General features: G+C 48.1%; 1 protein-coding gene across 2 annotated transcripts in view; it reads right to left on the bottom strand.

Moving 5' to 3' along the window:
- The window catches only part of HAUS5 (HAUS augmin like complex subunit 5), a 308,992-nt gene that overhangs the window by 90,914 nt on the left and 194,310 nt on the right, over positions 1 to 23,768 (bottom strand). For both annotated transcript variants that reach the window (XM_086929970.1, XM_086929971.1), the window contains one exon: positions 2,808 to 2,943. In XM_086929970.1, coding sequence (XP_086786096.1) covers positions 2,808 to 2,943 — 136 coding nt within the window. The remainder of the gene's footprint in view (positions 1 to 2,807; positions 2,944 to 23,768) is intronic.

Below are 23,768 nucleotides of genomic sequence, written 5' to 3'. Positions count from 1 at the left end.
AGAAGTGATCTAAATTCTTGGTTCAGGGGTCCTTCTCTTATACCCCTTTTTGACTTTGATCCCTTTGTCCATGCAGGGGAATTTCCCAACATCCTGTGTCTGTTGTGGGTGTAGCCAGGCAGAGGCACCTGGCCTATTCACTGAGCAGGGCTGGGTCTTCAGACGCCCAGCAGGAGGTGGAGCCAGCATTGTCACTGGCAGGAGCAGAGCTATCGGCCTCCTGGCAGGAGGTGGGGCCAGGATCGTCCATGGCAGGCACAGAGCCATCAGTCGCCTGGCAGGAGGTGGAGCCAGCATTGTATCAGGCAGGGCAGGCTATGAGCAACTACTCTCCCCCTACTCTCAACGCAAATGTCCCACTCATCCCACACTGACTCATTCAGACCTCTGGAGCCACCCAGCTCCTGTCACACACACACCAAACCAGCAGAAACCAGAAATAGTTAGACAAGAAAATAGCTACTTTCTAAAAGTGCTATTTTCAAACCCAGAGTCCAAAAACCATCCACACCAATGGATGCGTGATTAAACCCCGAGTTCAGGGATACCAAACTCGACATTGCACCATGCTCCCCGAGCCAGCTAGGATTATAGCATTAATAATCCTGGCAGCCCATTCTAACTAATGGAGAGCAGGTTACCTCGCAATAGTGAAAAACGAATATGGCTGTAATTCTCTATTAGGACATGCCAACTTGGTCAGGCATGTCCTACCTTATACTTACAATGCACCCTGCCCGTGGGCCTACCATAGGGGTGAATAACATGAAGTTAAGGGAAGGTTTAGGGACTGGCAAGTAGGTGTACTTGCGCAGTCAGCGTGACAGTACTAGACTGCACGTAGGTCTAGCAATGGCAGACCTGTAGTCATAATTTTACTAGGCCGCTCTTGTGGGTGGCACAACATGTGCTGCAGGCCCACGAGCAGCATTTGTATTTACAAGCCCTGGCACTCCTGGTGCACTAGACTAGGGACTGACAGTAAACCAAATAAGCCAATCATGGAATTCAATCAATACAGCAATTTTACATAGGGAGCACTTGCACTGTGGCACTGATCAGCAGTGGCACAGTGCCCAAAGCATTATACCAGCAAAAGCATCGTAAAACAGTGGAGGCAAACAGAAAAAATGGAGGAGAGACTCAAGCCAATGATGCCAGGTCTAACAGAGGGGAACAGCGCAACCTCCTGTGGGAGGGAGGCAAGTCATGTGTGGCCTTACGCAAACTTCAACGGGGAGTCTATGAGGGTGGATTGGCGGTCGCAGACATTTGTAGCTACTACCTGGCGGCCCAGCTAATTAACGTGAATGGTTGGGCTTTCGCACCTTATGCTGAACTGGCATACTCAAATGGTCGTCGAAGCATGGCACGTAGCCACTAAGCTAGTGAGGTGGGACTCTAAATTGACACAACAAACGCCACGATGGGTAAGTGATGCACTGGACAAGGTGGGATGCTTACAGGGATTCCGTGGAAGGAGCCTTATTGGCATTGACACCCTGGGGGCTATATGACGGAACGGGGCCATGGTCACATTTGCGGATCTCCTGACAGAGTATCAAATGGCAGTTTCTATATATACAATTGAGGCATGCCCTACGATGCCATGTCCCTGAGGGGGGAATTCAATGCCAGACTACTCCCCACTGGAAGATCGGTTACTACTGGACCCCATGACTGACAGAACAGTTTCCCTCACATACCGGAAGTTAATGAACAATCTGCCAGACTCCATGGGCAAACTAAGAGAAGCCTTGGAATCGGACATGGGACTGCTGGAAGAGGATGATTGGCAGGAAGCAATCCAGAGTCCTAGGGAGGTAGCCATAACGGCAAGATTCAAGATATTCACTGCCAGATCACTCAAACATAGAATAGACAGATCTGACACAGACCTTTGGGCCATGGGGTGTGGGGAGACAGGCACCTTTTTTCACATAATCTGGGCATGTCCTTAGATTCAAAGATATTTCGCAGGTGTTGCTGGGATGATGGCCAGGGTGGTGGGCATTCGGTTACCCTGGATGCACGTTGACACTTTGTGGGAGTCACAGGAGAGACCAGGTGGCACACACACACACACACACAGTAAAGACCTGGCCTTGGGGTGGCAAAACAAAAATATTGCAAGGTTTTTTGATAAAACACAAGTTGATCGTAGAGGAATGGGTTACTCAATTCTTAGCTGTAAAATTGAGTTTGTGATCTCTTACAAGCAGTTTAGTTTGCTTTTGCAAATAGAGTAATTCAACATTTTTGGTTGATTTTATGTTTTTCTTCCTTACTGTATAAGTGTGAAAGAGTCATGCAAGTGTGTTTGCCTCAATCGTGTCACTCATTATTTAACATGGAATTTACTTCCATGAAAGTCTTTTGAGCACTAGAGTGCAATTTAATCTGTTTTTGATTTCCGTTGCGCTAGTGTGTCTAAAGAGGTTATTTTCACACAGAAACAAATAATTTCTAGACTCTCTACTTAAGGTTAAGAATTTGTATCTTAAAGTGCTAGCAGGAGACTGCTAGTATCTTGCTCACTCATCATTATAGCTGCTTGACTGTGTGTTAGAGGAAGGCAGTCTCATGCTGTAATTATATGGCAGTTTGTGTTAGTGGAAGGACTTTTGTGGGTTTTAGACTGATGGAAAGTGTAAGTTAAAGAGCATCCTTAGCTTGAAAACCCATTACCATGTATGCTGGGGAGAATGGAAAAACTTGCTAGTGAGTGCACTATAGATAACACACTTGACTGCATCACAGCTCCTGGAAAAAGCTGTTTGCACAGTTGTTAGTCATAGGGTCCTTACCCTGTGCCTCTGGCTGCTGGGACAATATCTGCTGCTTTAGATTGTTCACTTTCTCAGTACAGTACATAACTTGCTGCTGCAACCTCATCTGCTCTGCCTTCAGATCAGATATATGCATCAACATCTTGTCTGCCGCCTGGAAAGAAAAAGAAAAAAAGATTATTCAATGAGTAATAGTATAACTCTGACCTGAGACTGGAGTGCATGTGGGAAGGCAAAATGGTGACTGGAGAGATAATGAGGGAGATTAAGAAAAAAACTCAGAAAATTGAAAGGCTTGATTGATGTGGAAGTGTGAGAAGATCTTTGGGAGGAAGTATGGGTTTGTCTTAATTGCAGGCAATCTGCAGGCAGGGTTCCTCTGTTATGATTACCTTTAATTTACTAATTCGCATTGACTATCAAGAAGACCATCTAGTATTTGAGCTACATCTAAGGATAGGGATATTTTTTTAGTGTTATTAGTATAACATTTAAATTCCAGAAGCGCAGGGACGCGGACCTTTTGGGGGGAGGGCGGGTTTATATAGCGCAAACTCAACATAAAAGTATCCGAGCACTTTAAATGAGCACCAGTTATGTCACTGACTGACATTCATTTTTCTGGTAGGCACGGGGAGATTAAGTGATTTGTCCAGAATCACAGGATGTTGAGCGTCCCTGCCGAGATTCGAACCCGGTTCCCCAGCTTCGCGGTCGACTGCTCTAGCCGTTAGGACACATCCTCACTTTGATTCCTCTTGGAATCTTTTGAAGACTGGTGTACTGAAGAAGCTTCTCCCCATATGGCCCCTAGTGTATGCCCACTGTGGCTGAGAGGAGCACTTTAAGGGAAGTGAAGAAAAGTTTGTAGTAGCCTGCATTTGTAATGAAATGCATTCTACACCTCCTAATCAGCCAGTGCCTGTGCTCTGTGCCCAATAGAATGTTGAAGTCTTGAGTCTCTGAGAGTTGGGACACAGAGGTGAAGAGACAATTGGATATGGGCTGAGCAGCTTACAGGCTGCTCCTGGTGGGGCTTTCCTTCACAACTTAACTACTTTCCGTCTAGAACTATACTACTTGTTAACTACCTGAATAAATCATCTTTAATTACAGCCTACCTGTGTGGACCTCAAAAAGGCAATACAAATCAATTACGAGAGTAACATTGCGTTGTAAAAACAGCAATGTGACAATGTAGAAAGACAAAATCAGCTGATGGGACTAAAACCCTTGACCGTCCTCTACCCTAGGCAGGAGTGTTAGGAGCACTGTGAATGGGACTAAGACCTATGAAACTGTGCCCTGTGTAAGGGTGAAAACGTTATGTAGGCAGGTGAAAGTAGGCAAATGGGGCTAGATAGAACCCATTGCCATTCCTGTGAAGGGAAGTGTAATAAACACATAGCAAGTAGGCAAATGTGTGTGGGCTAATGGGGCTAGATAGAACCCATTGCCATTCCTGTGAAGGGAAGTGTAATAAACACATAGCAAGTAGGCAAATGTGTGTGAGCTAATGGGGCTAGAACCCATTGCCATCACAATGTAGAGAAACATAGTAAAACAAAATAGAGAAAAAGTTAATCCCTGGAGGTGTGCACCAAAAGACAGTGGGTAAAATGACAAACCACAATACAAAGAGATACCCTCAGGATGTACTGACATATGTAAACATTAAATACCTTACTGACCATAATAAGATGTATGACTGTAAGCTGTTATGAGAAGACACAAGTTGATTAACATGTGGCGGATGCACCCAGTAAAGCGTAATGTAACACAAGCTTGAAGATGTTCCTCGGGTATACCAGAGTTCAAGAGCTACATGCGTTGCCCAAAACAGAAAGACAAACAAAGTCAAACTCTTAATTTTGATAAGAAAATCGCCGGGAGCAGTTGGATTACCAAAACCAATTATTGAAGTGTCCGAAATGAAATACTGTGAAGCAGAGCACTTGGAACTAGGGACATCCTGTGTAGGCTTAAAATGAACGTGGATGGCACACAATTTGTCAGAGTAAACCAAACGCTTGAGCGCTGGATTCAATCACAACATGGCGGCACGTAGGATGCGCAACGCCGGATGGCGGTGCGCCAAACAGAGACACACAGGAGTGTGACTAAAGGGAGCCCACGACGTCACAAAGGATCCTCTAATTACGGGCGCAACAAAAGAGGTAAGCTGCACACGTGCATTGAACAGTCTAAGAATGACAGTTTAACGTCCACAGTTTAAGCATACCAGCAGAAGGAGATGACGGAACTACCAAAATGTAGAGTACATCACCACAGATTGAGACGGTCCATATGTATACAAGCGTCATACATTTCCCGGTCAATCAATCAATCAAAGCATTTATATAGCGCACTACTCACCCAGAGGGTCTCAAGGCGCTAGGGGAGGGGGTCCGCTACTGCTCGAACAGCCAGGTCTTGAGTAGCTTCCTGAAGGCGAGGTGCTCCTGGGTCAGGCGGAGGTGGGTCGGGAGGGAGTTCCATGTCTTGGCGGCGAGGTAGGAAAAGGACCGTCCCCCTGTGGTGGCTCTTCGGATGCGAGGGACGGCGGCGAGGGCGTGGCCGGTCGATCGAAGCTGGCGTTTGGGAGCGTAGAAGTTGAGGCGGCTGTTGAGGTATCCTGGGCCTTGGTTGTGTAGGGCTTTGTGTGCGTGGGTGAGGAGTCGGAAGGTGATTCTCTTGTTGACCGGGAGCCAGTGCAGGTCTCTCAGGTGTCCGGAGATGTGGCTGCGACGGGGGATGTCCAGGATGAGTCGTGCTGAGGCGTTCTGGATCCGCTGGAGTCTCTTCTGGAGTTTGGCGGTGGTTCCGGCGTAGAGGGAGTTGCCGTAGTCCAGACGGGTGGTGACGAGGGCCTTGGTGACCGTCTTCCTGGTCTCGGTGGGGATCCACCGGAAGATCTTACGTAGCATGCGCAGGATGTTGAAGCACGACGAGGAGACGGCGTTGACTTGTCTGGTCATGGAGAGGGAGGAGTCCAGGATGAAGCCCAGGTTGCGTGCGTGGTCTGTTGGTTTGGGTGCGCTGCCTAGGGCGGGGGCCCACCAGGAGTCGTCCCAGGCGGAGGGTGAGGATCCCAGGATGAGGACTTCAGTCTTGTCCGAGTTCAGTTTCAGGCGGCTGTTCTTCATCCATTCGGCTACCTCTTTCATCCCTTCATGTAGGCTGGCTCTGGCGGGGTCGTTGGTGAGGGAGAGGATCAGCTGGGTGTCTTCGGCGTAGGAGATGATGTTGAGGTTGTGCTGGCGTGCGATGTCTGCGAGGGGGCTCATGTAGACGTTGAAGAGGGTTGGACTGAGCGAGGAGCCTTGAGGAACACCGCAGATGACTTCGGTGGCTTCAGATCTGAACGGAGGGAGGCGGACTCTGTGTCCTTCCGGCGAGGAAGGAGATGATCCACTCCAGTGCCTTCTCCTGGACTCAGACGTTGCTGAGGCGCTGTACTAGGGTACGGTGGCAGACAGTGTTGAAGGCCGCGGAGAGGTCTAGGAGGATGAGGGCCGCTGTTTCTCCGTTGTCGAGCAGAGCTCGGATGTCATCGGTGGCTGCGATCAGGGCGGTCTCGGTGCTGTGGTTGGCCCGGAAGCCAGACTGCGAGGGGTTGAGGGATCCATTTGTGAAGTCGGCTGATGGCTTCTTGAGCAGGGCGCTGAGTTCGGCGTGCTTCCAGCTCTCCGGGAAGGTAGCGGTGTCGAAGGAGGTGTTGATGATGTCCCGCAGGTGGGATGCGATGACAGCGTCGGCCTTGTTGAAGACATGGTGAGGGCAGGGGTAGGTCGGAGATCCGGAGTGGATGGAGTTCATCGTACGGACGGTGTCTTCGGTGCTGATCGGAGTCCAGGCGCGGAAGGTGGTGGTGGGGGCGGAGGTTCGGTCGTGGCGTGCGTCGGTTGAGTGCTGAAGCTGTTGTGTATGTCCGCGATCTTGTTGTGGAAGTAGGAGGCGAGGGAGTTGCAGAGGTCTTGCGAAGGGGTGATGTCGTTGTTTCCGGCGTTGGGGTTGGAGAGCTCTTTGACGACTTGCTGTTGTGTGCGTTGTTGTCCAGTCGTTCCTTGAATGCGTTTTTTTTGGTGGCGTGGATGAGTTGGTGGTGCTTTCGGGTGGCGAGCTTGAGGGCAGCCATGTTGTCCGGAGTTGGGTCTCTGCGCCAGGTTCTCTCGAGGGCTCGGCAGTTCTTCTTGGAGCTCTTGAGTTCGTCGGTGAACCATGGGGCTTTCTTGCTACCGGGTCTGCTAGGCGGGGTCCTCAGGGGGGCGAGGTCGTCTGCGCAGTCGCTGATCTACTTCGTGAGGTTGGTGGCCGCCTGGCTTGGGTTCGTTGTGCTGGTGGGAGGGTTCATGCTCAGGGAGGTCGCAAGCTGGTCGGCTGTGATCTTGTTCCAGCTTCTGCATGCAACCTGTTGCTGGTGGATCGTGGTCCTTCCGAAGCTGAAGTAGACACAGCTGTGGTCCGTCCAGTGGAGTCCGGTGGCGTGGCTGAAGGCGATGTCCTTGCTGGATGAGAAGACGGGGTCGAGTGTGTGTCCGGCGTAGTGGGTGGGGGTGGTGACCAGCTGCTAGCGAGGTTAGCGAGGTTGTCCAGCAGGGTGGTGATGTTGCGGTCGTTGTTGTTCTCCAGGTGGAAGTTGAGGTCCCCGAGGAGGATGTAATCAGCAGAGCAGAGGGCATGCGGGCTGATGAAGTCGGCGATGTATTAGCTGAATTGTGTGCGTGGTCCCGGGGGTGTGTAGATGAGGGTGCCTCTGAGGGTGGTCTTGGGGTTGATGTGGACCTGGAAGTGCAGGTGCTCGGCGGGTGCGAGGGTGTCGTCGGTGTTGGTCGTGATGCGGATGGTGTTCCTGTGGATGATGGCAATGCCTCTTCCGGTGTGGTTGATGCGGTCCCTTCGGATGATATTGTAGCCTCCTGGGATGGCGATGGCGATGTCGGGCGCTGAAGAGGCGTTCATCCAGGTTTCCGTGAAGAAAGCGACGTCTGGGGCTTTGGTGTCGAGCAGGTTCCAGATCTCGATGGCGTGCCTGTGGACGGAGCGGGTGTTGAGCAGGATGCATTTCAGATGGCTGCTGCTGTTGCTCGTCTTGGTTGGTGCTGGAGTAGTGCAGGTCCGGATGCAGGTGAACTTGCAGGAGTTGCAGCAGAAGGGTCCGTGGGTGCGTCTCGGGGTGGCTCGGTAGCAGCCCGGGAATCGGCCGGCGTTCAGTGCGTTGAGGGTGGCGGCGTCGTACGTCCGGCGGGTGGGCTGGGGTCTGTGGGGGCCAGGGGTCCTGGCACTGGGCGCGGTCCAGGCGCAGACAGGCTTACCTTTGGCGCACCTTCGGCGCTCAATCGGTGCTCCCGCTGCGCGCGTCCGCTGCGCGGTCGCTCTGGGGGCGTCATATATCTGGAGCCGGGAGGGCGGGTCAGCTGGGAGGCGGGAGCGGGCGGCCAATGGGCTGGTGGTGGGCGGGCCGCAGGGAGGCAGCGGCGGGAAATCGGCTGGGTCGCTCGGCTCAGCGGCAGCAGGCAGGAAGGTGTTGGCAGCAGGCGGGGTGACCCGGCCTAGTTAAAGGCACAGTGGTCATATCAAATTTAGATCCTAAAATGCCATGTAGCCTGGATAAAAAACACGCTGCCATAAATGTGTCATGTGCCCCACAGCAGTCGATGGAAAAAACCCAACAAACTTTGCTGCTTAGTCAGGAAAAAGGCCAGACAAACAGATGCCCATGGTGACAGCCACAAACGAAGACAGCACGATGCAAACGTGACAAGAAAGACCATATCTTGAGGAAACGCATAGGCGAAGCGTGTCAAATTTCTCGCTCGTGTAATTTCAACCATGTAGAATTGATTCATGCCCAATAACCCAAATGACTTTACAGGAGTAAATAGGTGGGCTTGATGACTCCTACAGAAACGGTTTATCCAGAGAATGTTCAAAGTAAGTCATGTAGATGAGCACAAGGTCACATAGCGTAGGCAGCAGGTGCTCAGGATCACACAGCTCAATGTAGTAGGAAGGCTTACTGTTAAGTAACAGCATCTTCTCACCGCTTGTTATAAAATCACGGTGAAAAGTATGAAGTGTAGACAAGCACAACACGCCTGGGCAGGGCTGTCCGGTGGAGTGGACACTGGTGGGGCTGAAAGGCGTAGGGCTTCATCCTTACTTGTTTCTTGTTGTCTTCTTTGGTTTCGTGAGAAAGACTTATTTCTTCTTTGATGATGTCGTAGTTGTTCAGTGTGGAACACACGTTTCTTGTTTGCAGTTATTCCTTGCCTGTGGATACCTCCTCTAGTGTTCATTGTGGTTGTTGCCACTGTAGTTTCAGAAGATTGCAAGTAGAAAAAAATCAAAGGATAACAGGTTCAAAAATTAATAAAACCATCAATACTGTTCGTCATTTCATAGGGGGAAGAGTATTCTTGGGGAAATTAGGTGTTCCACTGACTCCGGAGGATTTACAGGGGGCTCAACAGACACTCATATCTAACAGGGGTCATTCATACTCTAACATGTTCAATCACTTCACAAGGGTAAATCTCGTTTTGCCTGCAACAAAGAAGATGGAATTAGGGTTGCATGGACGTGGGTGCAACTTGGGGAGGGCAAGTAGGTGAAATACTGTTGCCGTTCTTGGTAGTAACGCCGTAGTAACGCCAACGCGCGTTTCGGTGTGAGGCACCTTCGTCAGGGCTGGCAGAGATGAGGGGGGAGGGGAACACACTAGCTGTGATTAGCAGGGGCCGTGGGTCTGGAAGGCAAAGTCCTTCTGGAAAGTCAGGGATTTTGTCAGCGTAAATCCGAGGTTCAGGGAATACAGGAATCACGCTGGTGAGACGGCAGGCAGGTGGTCCACATCAGACATTCACGGTCGGTCAAGGAGGAGTTACGATCTGAGAGCTTCCCGGTCCCGGGTTCTCCGCTTTCCTGAACGGAATCCCAGACGATGTATTCCCGCGTTCTGGATACGAGTCCTTTTGACGCCCTTTGAGATCCCCCTGGGTGTATCTAACCTGCCTAAAGATACCGAAAGACGGACCTATGTTCCGAGTTTTCCCATTATCCAGACGCGGCTCTCTACGCGCCATTATCTTCAGCTTCTCCTCATAATAGGAAGCTCTCAGATAGGAATCGTTCTTGACAATCCTCAAGTCTTCGATCTTTCACAGAATATCAGATCTGTCCTTGCAGAGTTTCAATCTGTCCCTTAAGGAACCCCACATCAGTTTCTACTAGCATTGCTCTTTCCTCTATGGGGTTGAGTTTTCCCCAATCCCCGCACAATATTTAGACACCAACTTTAGCGTGCCTTGCGATTGTTTAATAGCAAGCCAGGCTCTCAGGCGCTCGGCAAGGGTTCTTGCTTTTCTGCTATTTCCAATGTTTCACTGTGCCCCTCCCCCCCCACCCCACCCACCCCCGGTGCCATGGAGAAGCTGCTTTCACAAGAATCAGACAGAGGAACAGACTTCATATTTGCTCAATCTGGGGCTGAGGCCTGTAGAAAGGTCCAGGTTCTGGTTATTTCTTGAATTGTACCCTCTGGGATCATTATCACCTTAACTCTGCAGTCCTGAAAGATGTGTGCCCTTCTCTCTGTGGGCGAACAAGTCTCCCTTGTCCAACTTATCCTGAGTTAGCGCAATAGTACCTTCACCAATTAATAGAGCTTAATCCTCTTTGCTTTAAAGACTCAGAGTGTTAGAACCCCCCATGCTTAAAGATAGCTCATATACTCAGCCGCTCCTGCCTGCAGCTTGTCCTGTTACAGGATCTATGTTAGCAAAACTCCCCTCAAAGCCTGAACCACAGGTTTTCCAATCTTCCACCAGGCTGTTAGCAGCAGGCTCCAACATCACAGACTGGGCGGGAACGTTACTCACCCAAAGAGCAGCCATATCAGGTAAACACACAGTCTGGATCGCCAGTTCGAGCCATGCCAGTTGAATAATCTTGTTGCCGGAGAGAAAGCAGGAGCTCCCTCACATGACTCCAAACAACAGGAGAGCCACAGCCCGCCTCTCGAACTACCATCCGTATGGAGCTCATTGAGGAGACGGCCTGCAACAGCGTTACTCGTTCTTGCCCGAAAGATATGTTTGGATTTATACCCTGAGAGGGGCAGGGGGGTTAGGGGAGGAGGGCCTGCAGAGGTGGAAACGGAGGCTACCACTCAGGCTATGGGTGGCCTGATTGCCCATTGTGGTAGTTGGCAGAGGGTTGGGAGTGTGTGGGTCGAGAAGGGGTTGTGGTGAGGGACTAGGGATGGGTCAAGGGGGTCTGGGTAGGTCACAGGAGGTGGAATGGCAGAGAAGGTGGGTAAGGGCATAGTAACGGTGAAAACAAAGGAGAGAACAAACAAGCATGACAGAGAAGATGAATTGACACACAGAAGATTGTTGAGAAAGATAGCTCGATTGTATGTGCTATTTACTAGGGCATATGAGGCAGGATTGATTACTATGGGGCAGTTCAGCGGTAGGCTGTTCTGGAACAAGTATGTCTTATTTACGTATTGCTACTGTAAACATTTGTTGCCTTCACGATGGGAGTAAAAGAAGAAGGGAAACTGAGGAGTTGAGAGTCCTGAGGGAAGATATTTAGTGTCTCCAAAAAGCACAAATTGATACAGCTAACAAGCGATAGCTAGAAAGGATAAGTTACTTTCCTGTAATCCTAATGCTCTTATAGGGGTATCCTCATCAAAGTCATAAGCACTGAACATTTCCGCCCATGTGCGTGGACCCCAGAATATATTAAAAAATATATAAAAAAACATACATATATATGCAAGATGGCAATGAATTTTACTGGAGCCACACTTTTTATGCATATCTATATTCAGTATTTCTACTATAATATTTGAGATTGCATGTTTTTTGACAGACTCCAGTTCACAATGACATCTGCTGCCCAACCCACCTTTGGGTTTGCTTTTTTACTTTCAGGCACTGTTTTGCACATATATTATTATTCACACCCTTAGCACGTAAAGCACTTTCTTGATAACGTGATGGCAGGATAGCTTAGTTTTCCTCGGGCTAATCAATTTGAATTTTGCGTATTTGCACATTTACTACGATACTCTAGTCATATACCATCTGGACCTGTTGACAGGAGAAAATAGGATGTGTTGTTGCTAACAGTTGAACTACACATAGATTTTAAGGACTCCAGTATTAAGTGTTTTTTATTGTCACATATTGATGTATTTCAGTAACAGCGTATCTATATCTGGTACACATTGTTGTACTGTGTAGCTTATTTGCACATGACCTGACATGTTCCATCATCCCCTGGGAATGTTTACATTAACGTATTTGTTTATTATTTATTTAGCTGTTTTATAGCGCGCTCTATTACTACCAGAGTATCCTGGCGCGAAAAAGAAAACAAGCAAGTGGCCATCGGAAAAGAATTATAATAGCTAATAGGCAATCCTGAAAAGATAAGTTTTGAGTGCCTTCTTAAAAGGAACGAAATTTTCAATCGATCTCAAGGGTAGAGGTAAGGTGTTCCAAGTCCGAGCTGCGACAACAGCAAGCGACTGGCCTCCCAGACGTACTCGCTGAAAGCGGGGTACTCTCAAGAAATTACAGTTAGATGAGCGTAGAGACCGAGTGGGGACATAGCGGCTAAATCTCTTCCTCAGGTAAGAAGGCCCAAGGTCATTGACTGCCTTGAATGCCAAAGTAAGGATTTTAAAAATTATCCTTTGCGCAATCGGCAGCCAATGTAGTTCCTTCATATGTATTCGCACACTTTCTCTACTTGGGACTTTGCACAACAAACGTGCCGTCGCATTTTGGATAATCTGCAGTCGAGCAACTAAAAAGGCCGGAGTTCCGCTAAAAAGAGAGTTGGCGTAGTCGAGCAGAGATAAAATTAAAGCCCTTGCAACCGACTCTAGCTGAAGATGGCAAATAAGGAAAGAACTTTCTCATGGCTTTAAGGCATCCGAAGCACACCCCTGTGAGTTTTTTATGTGTGCCTCGAATCTCAGATCCTCTCCAAACCAAACTCCCAAATTCTTTGCAGAGATAGTAACTGAGCCTGGTTGGGGAAAATCAGACGGCCACAAGAGTTCTCTAAAATTGGGCGGAAATTGGCCGTACAACAAAATTTCAGTTTTGTCTTTGTTGCACTTCAGCTGTGCCACTGCTAGCCAGTTAAACACAGCGGAAAGGTACGAACGGACAACCTCTGTGTTAGTTGCTGCATCCTGCCAAGTAAATAAAAGCTGCGTATCGTCTGCATACGCTATGATTTTAGCTCCCATTTGTTCGGCCAGCACAATAAGAGGGGTAAGGTATATATTAAAAAGCAGGGGGCTCAATGTAGATCCCTGAGGAACCCCGGTAGTAAGGGGCCTAATTGAGGAAGAGAAAGGTGGGATCCAAACCTGCTGAGACCTATCCGATAGAAAAGACTTCACCCATTCCAATGCTGAAACCAGTACACCAATCTCAGCCAAACGAGTCAGGAGGAGTGAGTGCGGGACAGTGTCAAAGGCGGCAGAGAGGTCCAATAAAATCAGAGCTGCTCTGCCGCCACTGTCCAGGCACTCCCGGATTGCCTCAGTAATCTCCACCAAAGCCGACTCCGTGCTATAAGCTGCTCGGAAGCCAGACTGAGCAGGATGTAAAACCTCCGAGGATTCTACAAAGGCATTCAACTGAGCAAATGCAAGTTTCTCGCCAATTTTTGCCATAGCTGGGAGTAGAGATATGGGTCTGTAGTTACTAGGCACAGTTGGATCTGCACCTGTCTTCAACAGGGGAAGCAGCTTAGCCTGTTTCCATTCGTTAGGAACCCTAGCTGTTGTAAAAGATAAGCCCATTATTTGAGAAACCTCAGGTGCCACTACTTCTGCCACTTTAGCCAACACCCTGGCCGGGCAGGTATCACCAGGGGCACCGGATTTTAACGATTTAATTGCCACCAAGGTATCATCAACTGAAGGTGGAATAAAACTCTCCATAGTGTAAATGGGTGAAATATTAAACATTTATTAAAGCCGCTGAAATAGAAACTAAGTCACAGATAAAATTTGATGGAGTGATATTGTTGGTACAGCATGCAAAGCCGCAGGCAGAGCAAGAGTTGAGCCTTACAGGGTCAATATCAACACATTTTAATCCTTTATCTAATGATGGGCGTAAGGCCATCAAATCGACCGCGTGTATCTAATCTTAGTTGTAATCAAGGTGTGCGCCTGCATGACAGCCTGCCCTGCGTCGGCCACGTCCGAGGCGCGAACGGGCGCAGACGGGCTGACCTTTGGCTTACCTTCGGCGCGCCTAAGGCGCGCCCGCCATGCGCGACCGCTGCGCGCTGTTGCAGGCATGCTAATTTTATGCTGTGTCCTCTCTCCCCCAGCTAGAACGCTGCCACCAGTTCTGCACATTCGTATATTATTACCACAGTTTATTCAGGCATATATAATTGTTTTTACCTGTATTATGTATAATAGCGTATTTGTACATTTTAGATCGATGGTATACCATTGAGTACAGGAATATTTAATCGCAGGTTTCTAGTTATGCCTATGTGTTTTTATTACAAAATCGACATGACAAGATTTTTAGATTGAAAATTCTCAATGGGCTGTTTTGTAGTGTATTTGAACATTTATTATCTATAATGTGCATCCAGTATTTTTACTATTAATTTTTAGCTGAGTAATGTATATACAGAGATTTCCTCTGAGTGGATACTTACTATGTGGAGTAACTTTTCCATGTCTATCCGTATGCTGATCACGTGAACTGGAAGTGCTTTGTTCTTTAAATTTCCCGGTTTTGCAATGTGTCTTCAAGTGAACAAGGACACAGTCTGTGTCCGAAACGCGTCTGGAGACTGCACCTTCGTTATTGATTAAATAAAGCACCTAACATTGGCAACAGCATTATTCGTGTCCGTGGTCCTGTCTGTGCGCGTTCACACGTGGATGCCGCTAGTATATAATATTATAAACAATGCAGCCCAATGATAAAAAAAATCAAAAGCTAACCAATGCACTTGAATTCCACTTTTGCACCGAAGATAGAAAGAAAAGAGGACAAGGATACATCTGTCAACTCTGATGAACAGTAGAGAGCTGCCGTGCAAAACAGAAAGCATGGTTAACCCATTGGCTGCATTGAAAACTCAGCAGCATAGAAAATGAAAGCAATAGCAAGCATAAACTGGCACTGTGCCTTTAAGGCAGCCATGACCCCCAGCTTCCCATCATGCCTCGGGGGTAACAGTTTGGTCAGCTTTTCTTTGCTGAGAACCAAAGGTCAGGGCACAAAGAGGACATAATAATAGTAATATTGGCTCATTTGCCCTGGGAGGTGGGTGGGATTCTCATGACTTTGATGAGGATAACCCTGGAAGAGAACAAGGATTACAGGTAAGTAACTTATCCCTCTCTTCCTGGGGATCCTCATCAATAGTCAAGCACTGAATCAAATAGCAAGCCCATCCTCTACTTCTGCGGGCAAATCACAATCGCAAATGATTAGCATTGAAAATAACATCAAATAATAAGCATTTAAATAAACTCAAGGAGGCCTGGCCTATTTGAGTGTCTGCTCTAGTATCAGAGTCGAGACAATGTCTCGTGAACGTATGTAGCGACTTCCAAGTGGCAGCTTTGCAGATCGCAGCAATCAGTACATCCTGGAAGAAAGCGGACATAGCTGGCTTTCCCCTAGTGGAATGAGCCGTCAGAGAAGACAAAGGGGATTTATTTGCCAATTGGTAAACCAGCTTGATACAGGACACTATCCATCTGGAGATTGAACACTTTGAGGCTGGGAACCATGTCCTAATGGAATCATAGTTTGCAAACAAGTAATCTGACTTTCTGAAAGCCTTGACAGGTCTAAATAGAATCTTCAAACTCTTTTTGGATCTAAGGAATGGAGAGACCTCTCAACTGGTGCAGAGGGATTGGGAAAGAAAGTAGACAGTGAGATGATTTGATTAACATGAAAATCTGACATCACCTTCAGGAGGAAGGAAGGAGGGAGGGAGGGATGGGTTCTCAGGACCACTGTTAAGGTGAAAAACAGTATAAGGTTCCTTAGAACAGAGCGCCAGAATCTCGCTGACCCTACGAGTTGAAGGGACTACCACTAAAAAGCGGCTTTCCATGTAAGGTGATGAAGGATAGCTTTATGAATTAGCTCAAAGGTGGGGGACCCATGAGCTTGGAAAGGACCTGGTTTTGCTCCCAGGGAGGCGAAGGAGGACGGACTGGGGAAAAAACTCTTTAACCCCTGTGCGAAATCCTTAACCACTTGAAGCTGAAAGAAAGAATGTTGAGTAGTAGACTTTCTGTATGCCGTAATGGCGGCAAGGTGCACCTTTATGGAAGCAAATTTAAAATCCAACTTAGCCAATTGTAGGACCTACGGTAAAATTACCTCCTCTTGCTCTTTGGTTGGTCAGAAACCACTTTGTACCCATGGGACATGGAACCGTTTCCATTTAAAAGCATTTGTGGAAGGCCTTCAAGACTCAAGATGTTCATGCTGTCCTGAAAAATACCTAGGTGTCCACACTGGAGGACCTCAGGAGCCATGCTATTAAGCTTAGCAAGGGAAGATTGGGGTGATGGATGTTCCCGTTCATGACAGCAGGTCTGGTCTGCATGGAAGCCTCCTGTATGGATACCCCGAGAGATGTAGAAGGTCCGGGTACCACCACTGCTGTGGCCAGTCTGGTGCTATCACGAAGCGTGGGGGAAAGACTGGTGGCCCAATATTCTTGGCCCCCCCGACCCCAAAGCAGAGGTAAAAAACTTGGGGGTGTGGTTCGACTCAACCTTGAGTTTTGTTGACCACACAAAAAAAGTAGCTGCCACAAGCTTTGGTATCCTACGTAACTTACGACCTATACTAAAATTCTTTGACCCCTCCACACGTCAGGTAATTATCCAAGCCACAATCCTTTCCCGCTTAGACTATGCTAACTCCCTCCTTCTGGGAGCCAATCAAGCAGAAAAAAAACGTCTACAGCATGTCCAAAATGCAGCAGCACGGGCCCTAACAGGACTTCCCCGGTTCGAGTCTGTAACCAAGACCCTGGTGAAACTGCACTGGTTACCGGTGGAAAAGATAATTAGCTTCAAGGCCCTGTGTTTGGCCTTTAAGATTCTGAAAAAATCTTCTCCCCCCATGCTATGCCATTTGATAACACAGTACACTCCAAATAGAGCCCTTGGATCAGAAGGAAAAAATCTGGTCACGATTCCTCGTGTCAGACTCGCCTGCACTGAAGGACGTTCCTTTCAATACATGGCTGCCAAATTATGGAACGCACTACCTCTGTGGATCCGAAATATAAATGATCTTCTGGCCTTTAGAAAGGCACTGAAAACCCACCTGTTCTGCTGAGTCGACCTGTTAGCCTATTTGTATGTTGTGCCTTCTCCTGTCTAGTCCAGCTCCGGGACGCCCCTTCGCTGGGGCAGCCGCCGCGCTATGCAAGAAAATGTAACATAACATAACATAACATCAGTATCATCCTCGCTCTGGACTGGGATATGACTTTCGGGATGAGAGGAAGAGAAGGAAAAGCATACACAAAGTCTTCTGACCAGTTGATCAAAAGGGCATTCCCTTTCGACTTTGGACGGTAAAAACGTGACGCGAAGTTGTGGCATTTTTTGTTTGCGTCGTCTGCAAAGAAATTTATGCTTGGCTGATCCCATTGTTGAAAAACGTCTGCCACCACTTCGTCATGCAGAACCCAGTCTTGCTGATCTTCGAAGTGACAACTTAGATCACTTGAATGTTTTGCTCTCCTGGCAGATGGACTGCTATGATTGAAAGCTGCCTGGCCAGGAGGCAATGCCAGATCGCTTGAGACTACAGGGACAAGGGGCAAGAGCGGGTCCCTCCCTTCTTATTTAGGTAGTACATTGTGGTCATATTGCCCGTTTGTACCAATATGGACTGGGCCTGTATGGACGGATAGAAGGCTTTGAGGGCTGAATGCACTGCCCGTAGCACAACCATGTTGATGTGATTTGCTTGTTCCCTGTTCGACCTCTGGCCCAAGTTTGTAGAGGGCCAATGTGTGCTCCCAAACACTGAAGGGATGCTTCTGTAATCCGAGATTGTGTTGGCGGAATTTGGTAGAAGGGGATTCCCACCAGAAGTTTTTTTCCAATGAGTCCACCATAGGATGGATGATCTCACAGAATGGGAAAGTAGAATCTTGTTGTCCCATCGAGTGGTTTTCTGATCCTATTTGTCTTGTAGGTCCTGCTGAAGCGGCCTCATCCTCAGCCTGGCGCTGAGGACCAGGAAAATACAAGATGCCATAGACCCCAGGAGAGATGCAACCTGCCGAACTGAGGGCTGGTGAGCCTGAAGCAGACAATGGCATTTCTGCGTGATTGATAATAGTCTCTCGTTCGAAGGATACACTCTTACTGTGCTGGACTCTGGAGTAGCACCTAGGTACTGTATTCTTTTGAGTGGGCTGATGAACTGATTTCTCTAGATTGACCTGAAGACCCAGCCGGTTTAGCAAATCTAGACAGATATGATAGTGGTCTTTCACACTCTGAGGGGATGAGCTCTATATGAGACAATCGCCAAGGTACGGATAGATAAACAGTCCTTGACAGGATTGAGCATCTGCTACTATGGCCATGTACTTGGTGAACATTCCGGCTGACTTCAGTTCAAAAGGAAGGGCCTTGTACTGGTAGAGTTTAGTCTCTACCATGAAGCGTAGGAAGTTCCGGTGGCACAAGGTGATTGAAATATGGGAAGTACTCCCCCTGAAGGTATATCAAGCACATCTATTCTTCTAGTTGGAGATGAAGGTATATTTGATGGCGTGCCAGCATACAAATGTTCTCTTTGGATGGTTTTGTTGAGGATGCGAAGATCCAGTATAGGTCTGAATTGTGCTTTGTGGCCTTTCTTGCGTACTAGGAAGTATCTGGAGTTGTGAGGGAGGTACTTCTTCTATGGCAGCTTTTTGTAAGGGAGTGGAAACCTCTTATTGTAACAGACCTTTGTAGACCACTCGTTTTTACCAGAGGAGTGGGTTACAGTGGAAGGCGGAAACATAGCACGTATCTCCCCACTGCAGTGAAAGCAATTGCTTATTGCTTGGCAGTGTTCTTGGTGGTGGAGGAGGGTACCTCTACCACGGGATGGCCGACTCCCTTGGTAGTTGGTTTTGGTCTGGTGATACTACTTCTGAGACCACTGAGGGGTTTGAACCCACTAAGGCCTGTACTGGCACCAGAATGCCTTCTTCCTCTCTAGCCCCAATGCCTTTACAGTGTCCCGTTTCATTTCATTCTGGTCATCTCCTTATCTGTATGGGAGCCAAAAAGGGAATCTCCTGAAAACGGAAGGTTAAAAATGCTCCGCCTGGCTTCCAGTTTCAGGGCTGTAAGACACAACCCAGAGGATCTTCTGACACAGAGGTCATGGAAGAGTTTGCAGCCAGGGATGCTCAGTCTGCTGCCGCACTGATCATCTGGTTGGCCACCACAGCTCCCTCCTGGAGGACTCTCCGAAACCCTGGCAGTCTTTCTTGGGCAATTCATCCTTGAAGTGCTCAAATGAATTCCACAATGCCCTGTTGCAATGCCCCAATAGCTCTGCAGCACTAGCTTTCTTCAAGAATGCAGCTACAGAGCCACAAGCCCACTTCCCCATACATCCTGTACTCTGTTCTCCTTGCCTGGAGGAACAGTTGAAGAAGGGGCTACTGCGTGAGTATTCTTCGCAGCAGCAATGATTACAGAGTCCGCAAAGGATCTGCCCTGAGGAAGAGAGGATCCTGCTCAGATGGTGCGTACTTCTTTACGATCCTTGTGGGAGCAGATTTTAGCGATACTGGGGTGACAAAAGTATCCATGACCGGCGGTAGAAGGGCCGGAACCAAACACAGTAGAGGTCTTGATACTGATCTTTGGTTAAGAGTCTCAAAGATGACTGAAGTCGATTCCTGAGGGCCAGACATTTCGCCAGTACATCATGAAAAGTATTAATGTCATCCACTGGCGTTATTCTGAAGGGGGTACGGTCAGTTAGTGTTGGAGATTGGAAGAGTGTGTAGAGGAGTACGACCAAGAAGGTGATTTAGGCCTCCTATGGTGGTGTCAGGAATCAGGCAAATGTTGCGTCGATAATCCAGGGAGAGTTGAGGAGGCTGAAAAGAAGAATCCTGGTAACGCCCCATATGATAGGGTAACCAGATTCTCAAAACAAAAGACCGGGACAGGTGTCGGATATAGAAGTAGGACTGACAGAAGTACACATGGCTTTAAGTGGGATGGAAAAACAGGGGGGAGGGAGTCTCTCAGGGGCCGTGGTCGATGTAATTTAGGACTGGCTTAAAACACATAAGGTAAAAAAATCTGTACTTAGCATAGCGTCCCACCTGAAAAACGTGCTGCATTCGTCACTGTATCCACATAAATAATATAAAAAGTAACATCACACCTAGAACAATCCTGGACTATTGGCTTTGTCAATGCTATTTAAAAAACGGGACATTTATCTGTTTAACCCGAGCACTACGCAAAAACCGGGACATTTCTTTAATTTGGAGCAAAATGTCGGGACACCAGGACTCTGCCCCAAAAACCGGGACCGTATGGTGAAAACCGGGACATCTGGTCACCCTACCAAATGATCAATCTTTGAAGTGATCTGTAGACTTACACGAATTGAGATATTTCAAGATGGTCGCTGGATTTACCAGAGTTTTTACATGTACTGAAGTGTTCGGCTCAAAAGGAGTGCACGCGCTCTTCACTGCGCACTTCAATTTAGAATTCAGTGTGAGAAGTTTGTTTTTCTGTCCACTCCTCTTCTGAGTGGGAGGCAGACTAATTGTGGAGTAACCCTTAGTCAAGGGATAAATTCCTTTCTTCCTTTGCCCTCATTATTCCGGGCGGCATTGAGTGGAGTTCCGTCAATGTATTGGTGAATTCCTGCACCTCAGTACTTCTGGCTCAGCAAACCGCTGACTTAGCAGTCTCTAGTTTATCCTCGCTTGACCGGAAGTGTTTCCATGAATTTAGCCATCCCTTTTAGAGTTTGTACACTCTCCTCCATCGAGCTGTGACTGGAGTTTGGACTGCATCTATGCTAGAAGTCCGTAAGTAGTTTGTTTATTGTATTCTTTCTCCTTTGTGCATTAGGTGATTCCTCTTCCTGGGATCTATACTGGTAGCTGCATAAGAAGAAGTTCCCCAGTGAAGGTTCCAATTATCCAGAGGGTTTTCACCATCCTGAAGCTGTCTCTTCTCTATCCCACTCCTCTTTCCCCCTTGCTGGTGGGCGTTACCATTATAACTTCGTGACGGCACTGGTGAAAGGGCGTTAGAAAATTAGCGTCCATCCTGCTTCCGTGGAGACTCAGGTACTTCTGACAGGTGGCTATGTGAAGTGGACCTCTGACCTGATGGAGATGTAGTCTGGTCCCGTTGTCGACCCCTGGAAGGAGTGGTAGGGGAACGATCCACTCCCTGCACCAAACAAGCCAGAGGAGATCTGTGGAGAGGGCTAGGACAGTTCAGAGGCTGTTGGATCTGCGCAGAGGTAGATTTTTGCCAGTGGTGTACTGGAAGGAGCCATCTGGGAAATAGATGAAAGGAAGAAGATTTTCGTCCTTCCAGTTGCACAGGAGGAGCAGTAGCCTGCAGAGTGCTCTTCTTTGCTTGCCACTCAGGAGACGGAGAAGCAGAGCTTCTCGACGAGGAGAGCGGTATTTGAGGAGAACCTGCCTACGAAACTGAAGTCTCTGATAGCCCCTGACGTGGAGCGTTGCCTCACTAATGGCGAGCGGTGCTTCGATGTTGACAGATGGGAGTGTCTCGACGGCGAGCAGCTATGCGGTACCAAGACTTGAGACGCCACTGAAGGAACTTTAGTTTTCGACGTCGGGAGGTGAGTCGCCATCGGAGACTGAAGTGCTGACATTGAGAGAGACTTCGGCCAATCGATGCCCCGCCGACAGAGACTGGTGCTTTGATGTCGGGAGTAGACTGGCCAACGGAGACAAAAGCCTCAACAGCGTGGGAAGAAGGGGATGGGGAGCATCTTCTTCAGGTCGACCCTCTTCTGGACGCAGTCTTGGTTGATCGAGGCCACGACACAGACCGCTGCCTTGTTGACGGCAACAGAGGACTTTGTTTGATGTCTAATGCCGGAGCGACGGCTGAGAGTGATGTCTTGACGTTGGGAGAGGAGTTGGCACTAACGGAGAATGGTGGCAACAGAGGATTCGACATTGAAGCAGGATGTAGATGTGAAGATTTCGACGACGATCAATGCCCCGATGTTCTTGGCGGTGATTTCGCCGACAGAGGGGATGAAACAGCAGATTTAAGCTAGCCTGGCTGATAAAGGGTGTTACCCAGAAGCCGGTCCCAGGACAATTGTTTTCAGTTCAGGGAAGACCTGGCTTGGCAGTTCAGGCTGGACTGTTGCCATGAGGCACAGGGTCAAGACGGATTTGCATATAGCTGGGTCTGAACTGAGGTGGAGGAGTGAGCTAAAGAATGATGATGGATTCAACCCAGATCTGTGAGTGGGGGTGAATGTCTGAAAAGAATCTGCGCTCCGTCCATCATCTCCTTGTGTATGCCTTCCGGAAGAAGGCAGGACTACCGAGATCGAACTGGTATAGTCCAGTACAGAGGAATCAGCTACTGACAGACTTATTTCAGGATACCTACTTGCTGAGAAAGGAGAGGCAGGGGCTTTTAAAATTTGGGGATTTTCTCCAAGGGCCGAGTCATTCAAGGGGTTCTAAGTTGGATTTGACCCGGGTCGCAGGGAATTTTTAATTTTTTTTGCAAATTCATGATTGTATACAAAAGAAAACCAGGAGGTCTTGTTGGATTTTCTAAGGTATCGCTCCTGGATAGTTTATTAGGTTCTAAGTACTGTAGATCAGTTCGATTGGCATAATCTTGTGCACTCCTATATTGGATGACCTGATAAACATACCAGCAAGTGGCAGCAGAAACTGGACTCCAGTGACATCAGATTTGACCAGTCCCTGTAAATTGTAAATTGATACTTGTATAGCGCACTACTCGCCCGCAAGGGTCTCAAGGCGCTTGTACGAATACCGCTGTGGAACCCGTCCTGGCTTTCCCTGTGAGACGTCCACTCCTGGGCACCCCCAGAGTGAAGGCCAGGCATCCTTAGCGTTGTGTGGGCCGTTTTGGAGATTAAGCAAGCTATTGCCCAGAGTTGCAGAGTGGGACTCTATGATTATAATAGGCACCGAGGCGAGAATTATCAGGTCCGTGGAATTTTGAGCCCAAGACCCAACGAGGCGGGGAATTGAACCCTGGTCCCGGGCTAGACCTCTGCATCAGGGTCTGTCGCTCTAACCATCGAGCCACACAGTACTCTGCTTGTCAAAACTACAGGCTCAGCACTACAAAACTATTTTTGATATATATTTTACTCCTGTGAAAATTCCTAAATGGCAGGACAGATTGGATACATTGTCCACGCTGTTGAGCCCTTGAAGAGGATTTGATCTACATGTTTTGTATATGCCCATGGCTAGACTCACTTATGCCAGAGATCTCCAAATTTTAGGGAGATGCTCTAAACATAATTTGCTATTGACCCCTCAAATAATGCTTTTAGGGTTGCAAGGTTCAACTGACTCTTTTGGAAGGGTGGGGAGAGGTGAAAAATCTTTACTTTCATTGGTATGGCAGTATGTTGTGTCTGCATGGTTTTATCTTGAGTCTGCGCTCTAGGAGCGTAAAGAAGGAAAGCCAGGCAGAAGGGTAAGAACATCTGGGAGGCCCTTTCAGATTGGATAAATTACAGTACTGTCAGCAGGCTAGTGGTCTAATACCTTATGGAGTCCCCTTATAATATGGCTGGAAGGCTTATGTAATCAGATAGCTGCACACTTAAAGCACTTTACATCCTAAGCAACTGCATGTTTATAGTACTTTGAGACATTTTTAAGATCTGG

This window comes from Lissotriton vulgaris, chromosome 7, assembly GCF_964263255.1.
Source record: "Lissotriton vulgaris chromosome 7, aLisVul1.2, whole genome shotgun sequence".
Lineage (NCBI taxonomy): Eukaryota > Metazoa > Chordata > Amphibia > Caudata > Salamandridae > Lissotriton > Lissotriton vulgaris.
The sequence above is the reverse complement of the archived record's forward strand: the minus strand, read 5'-3'. Positions and strand labels throughout refer to the sequence as shown.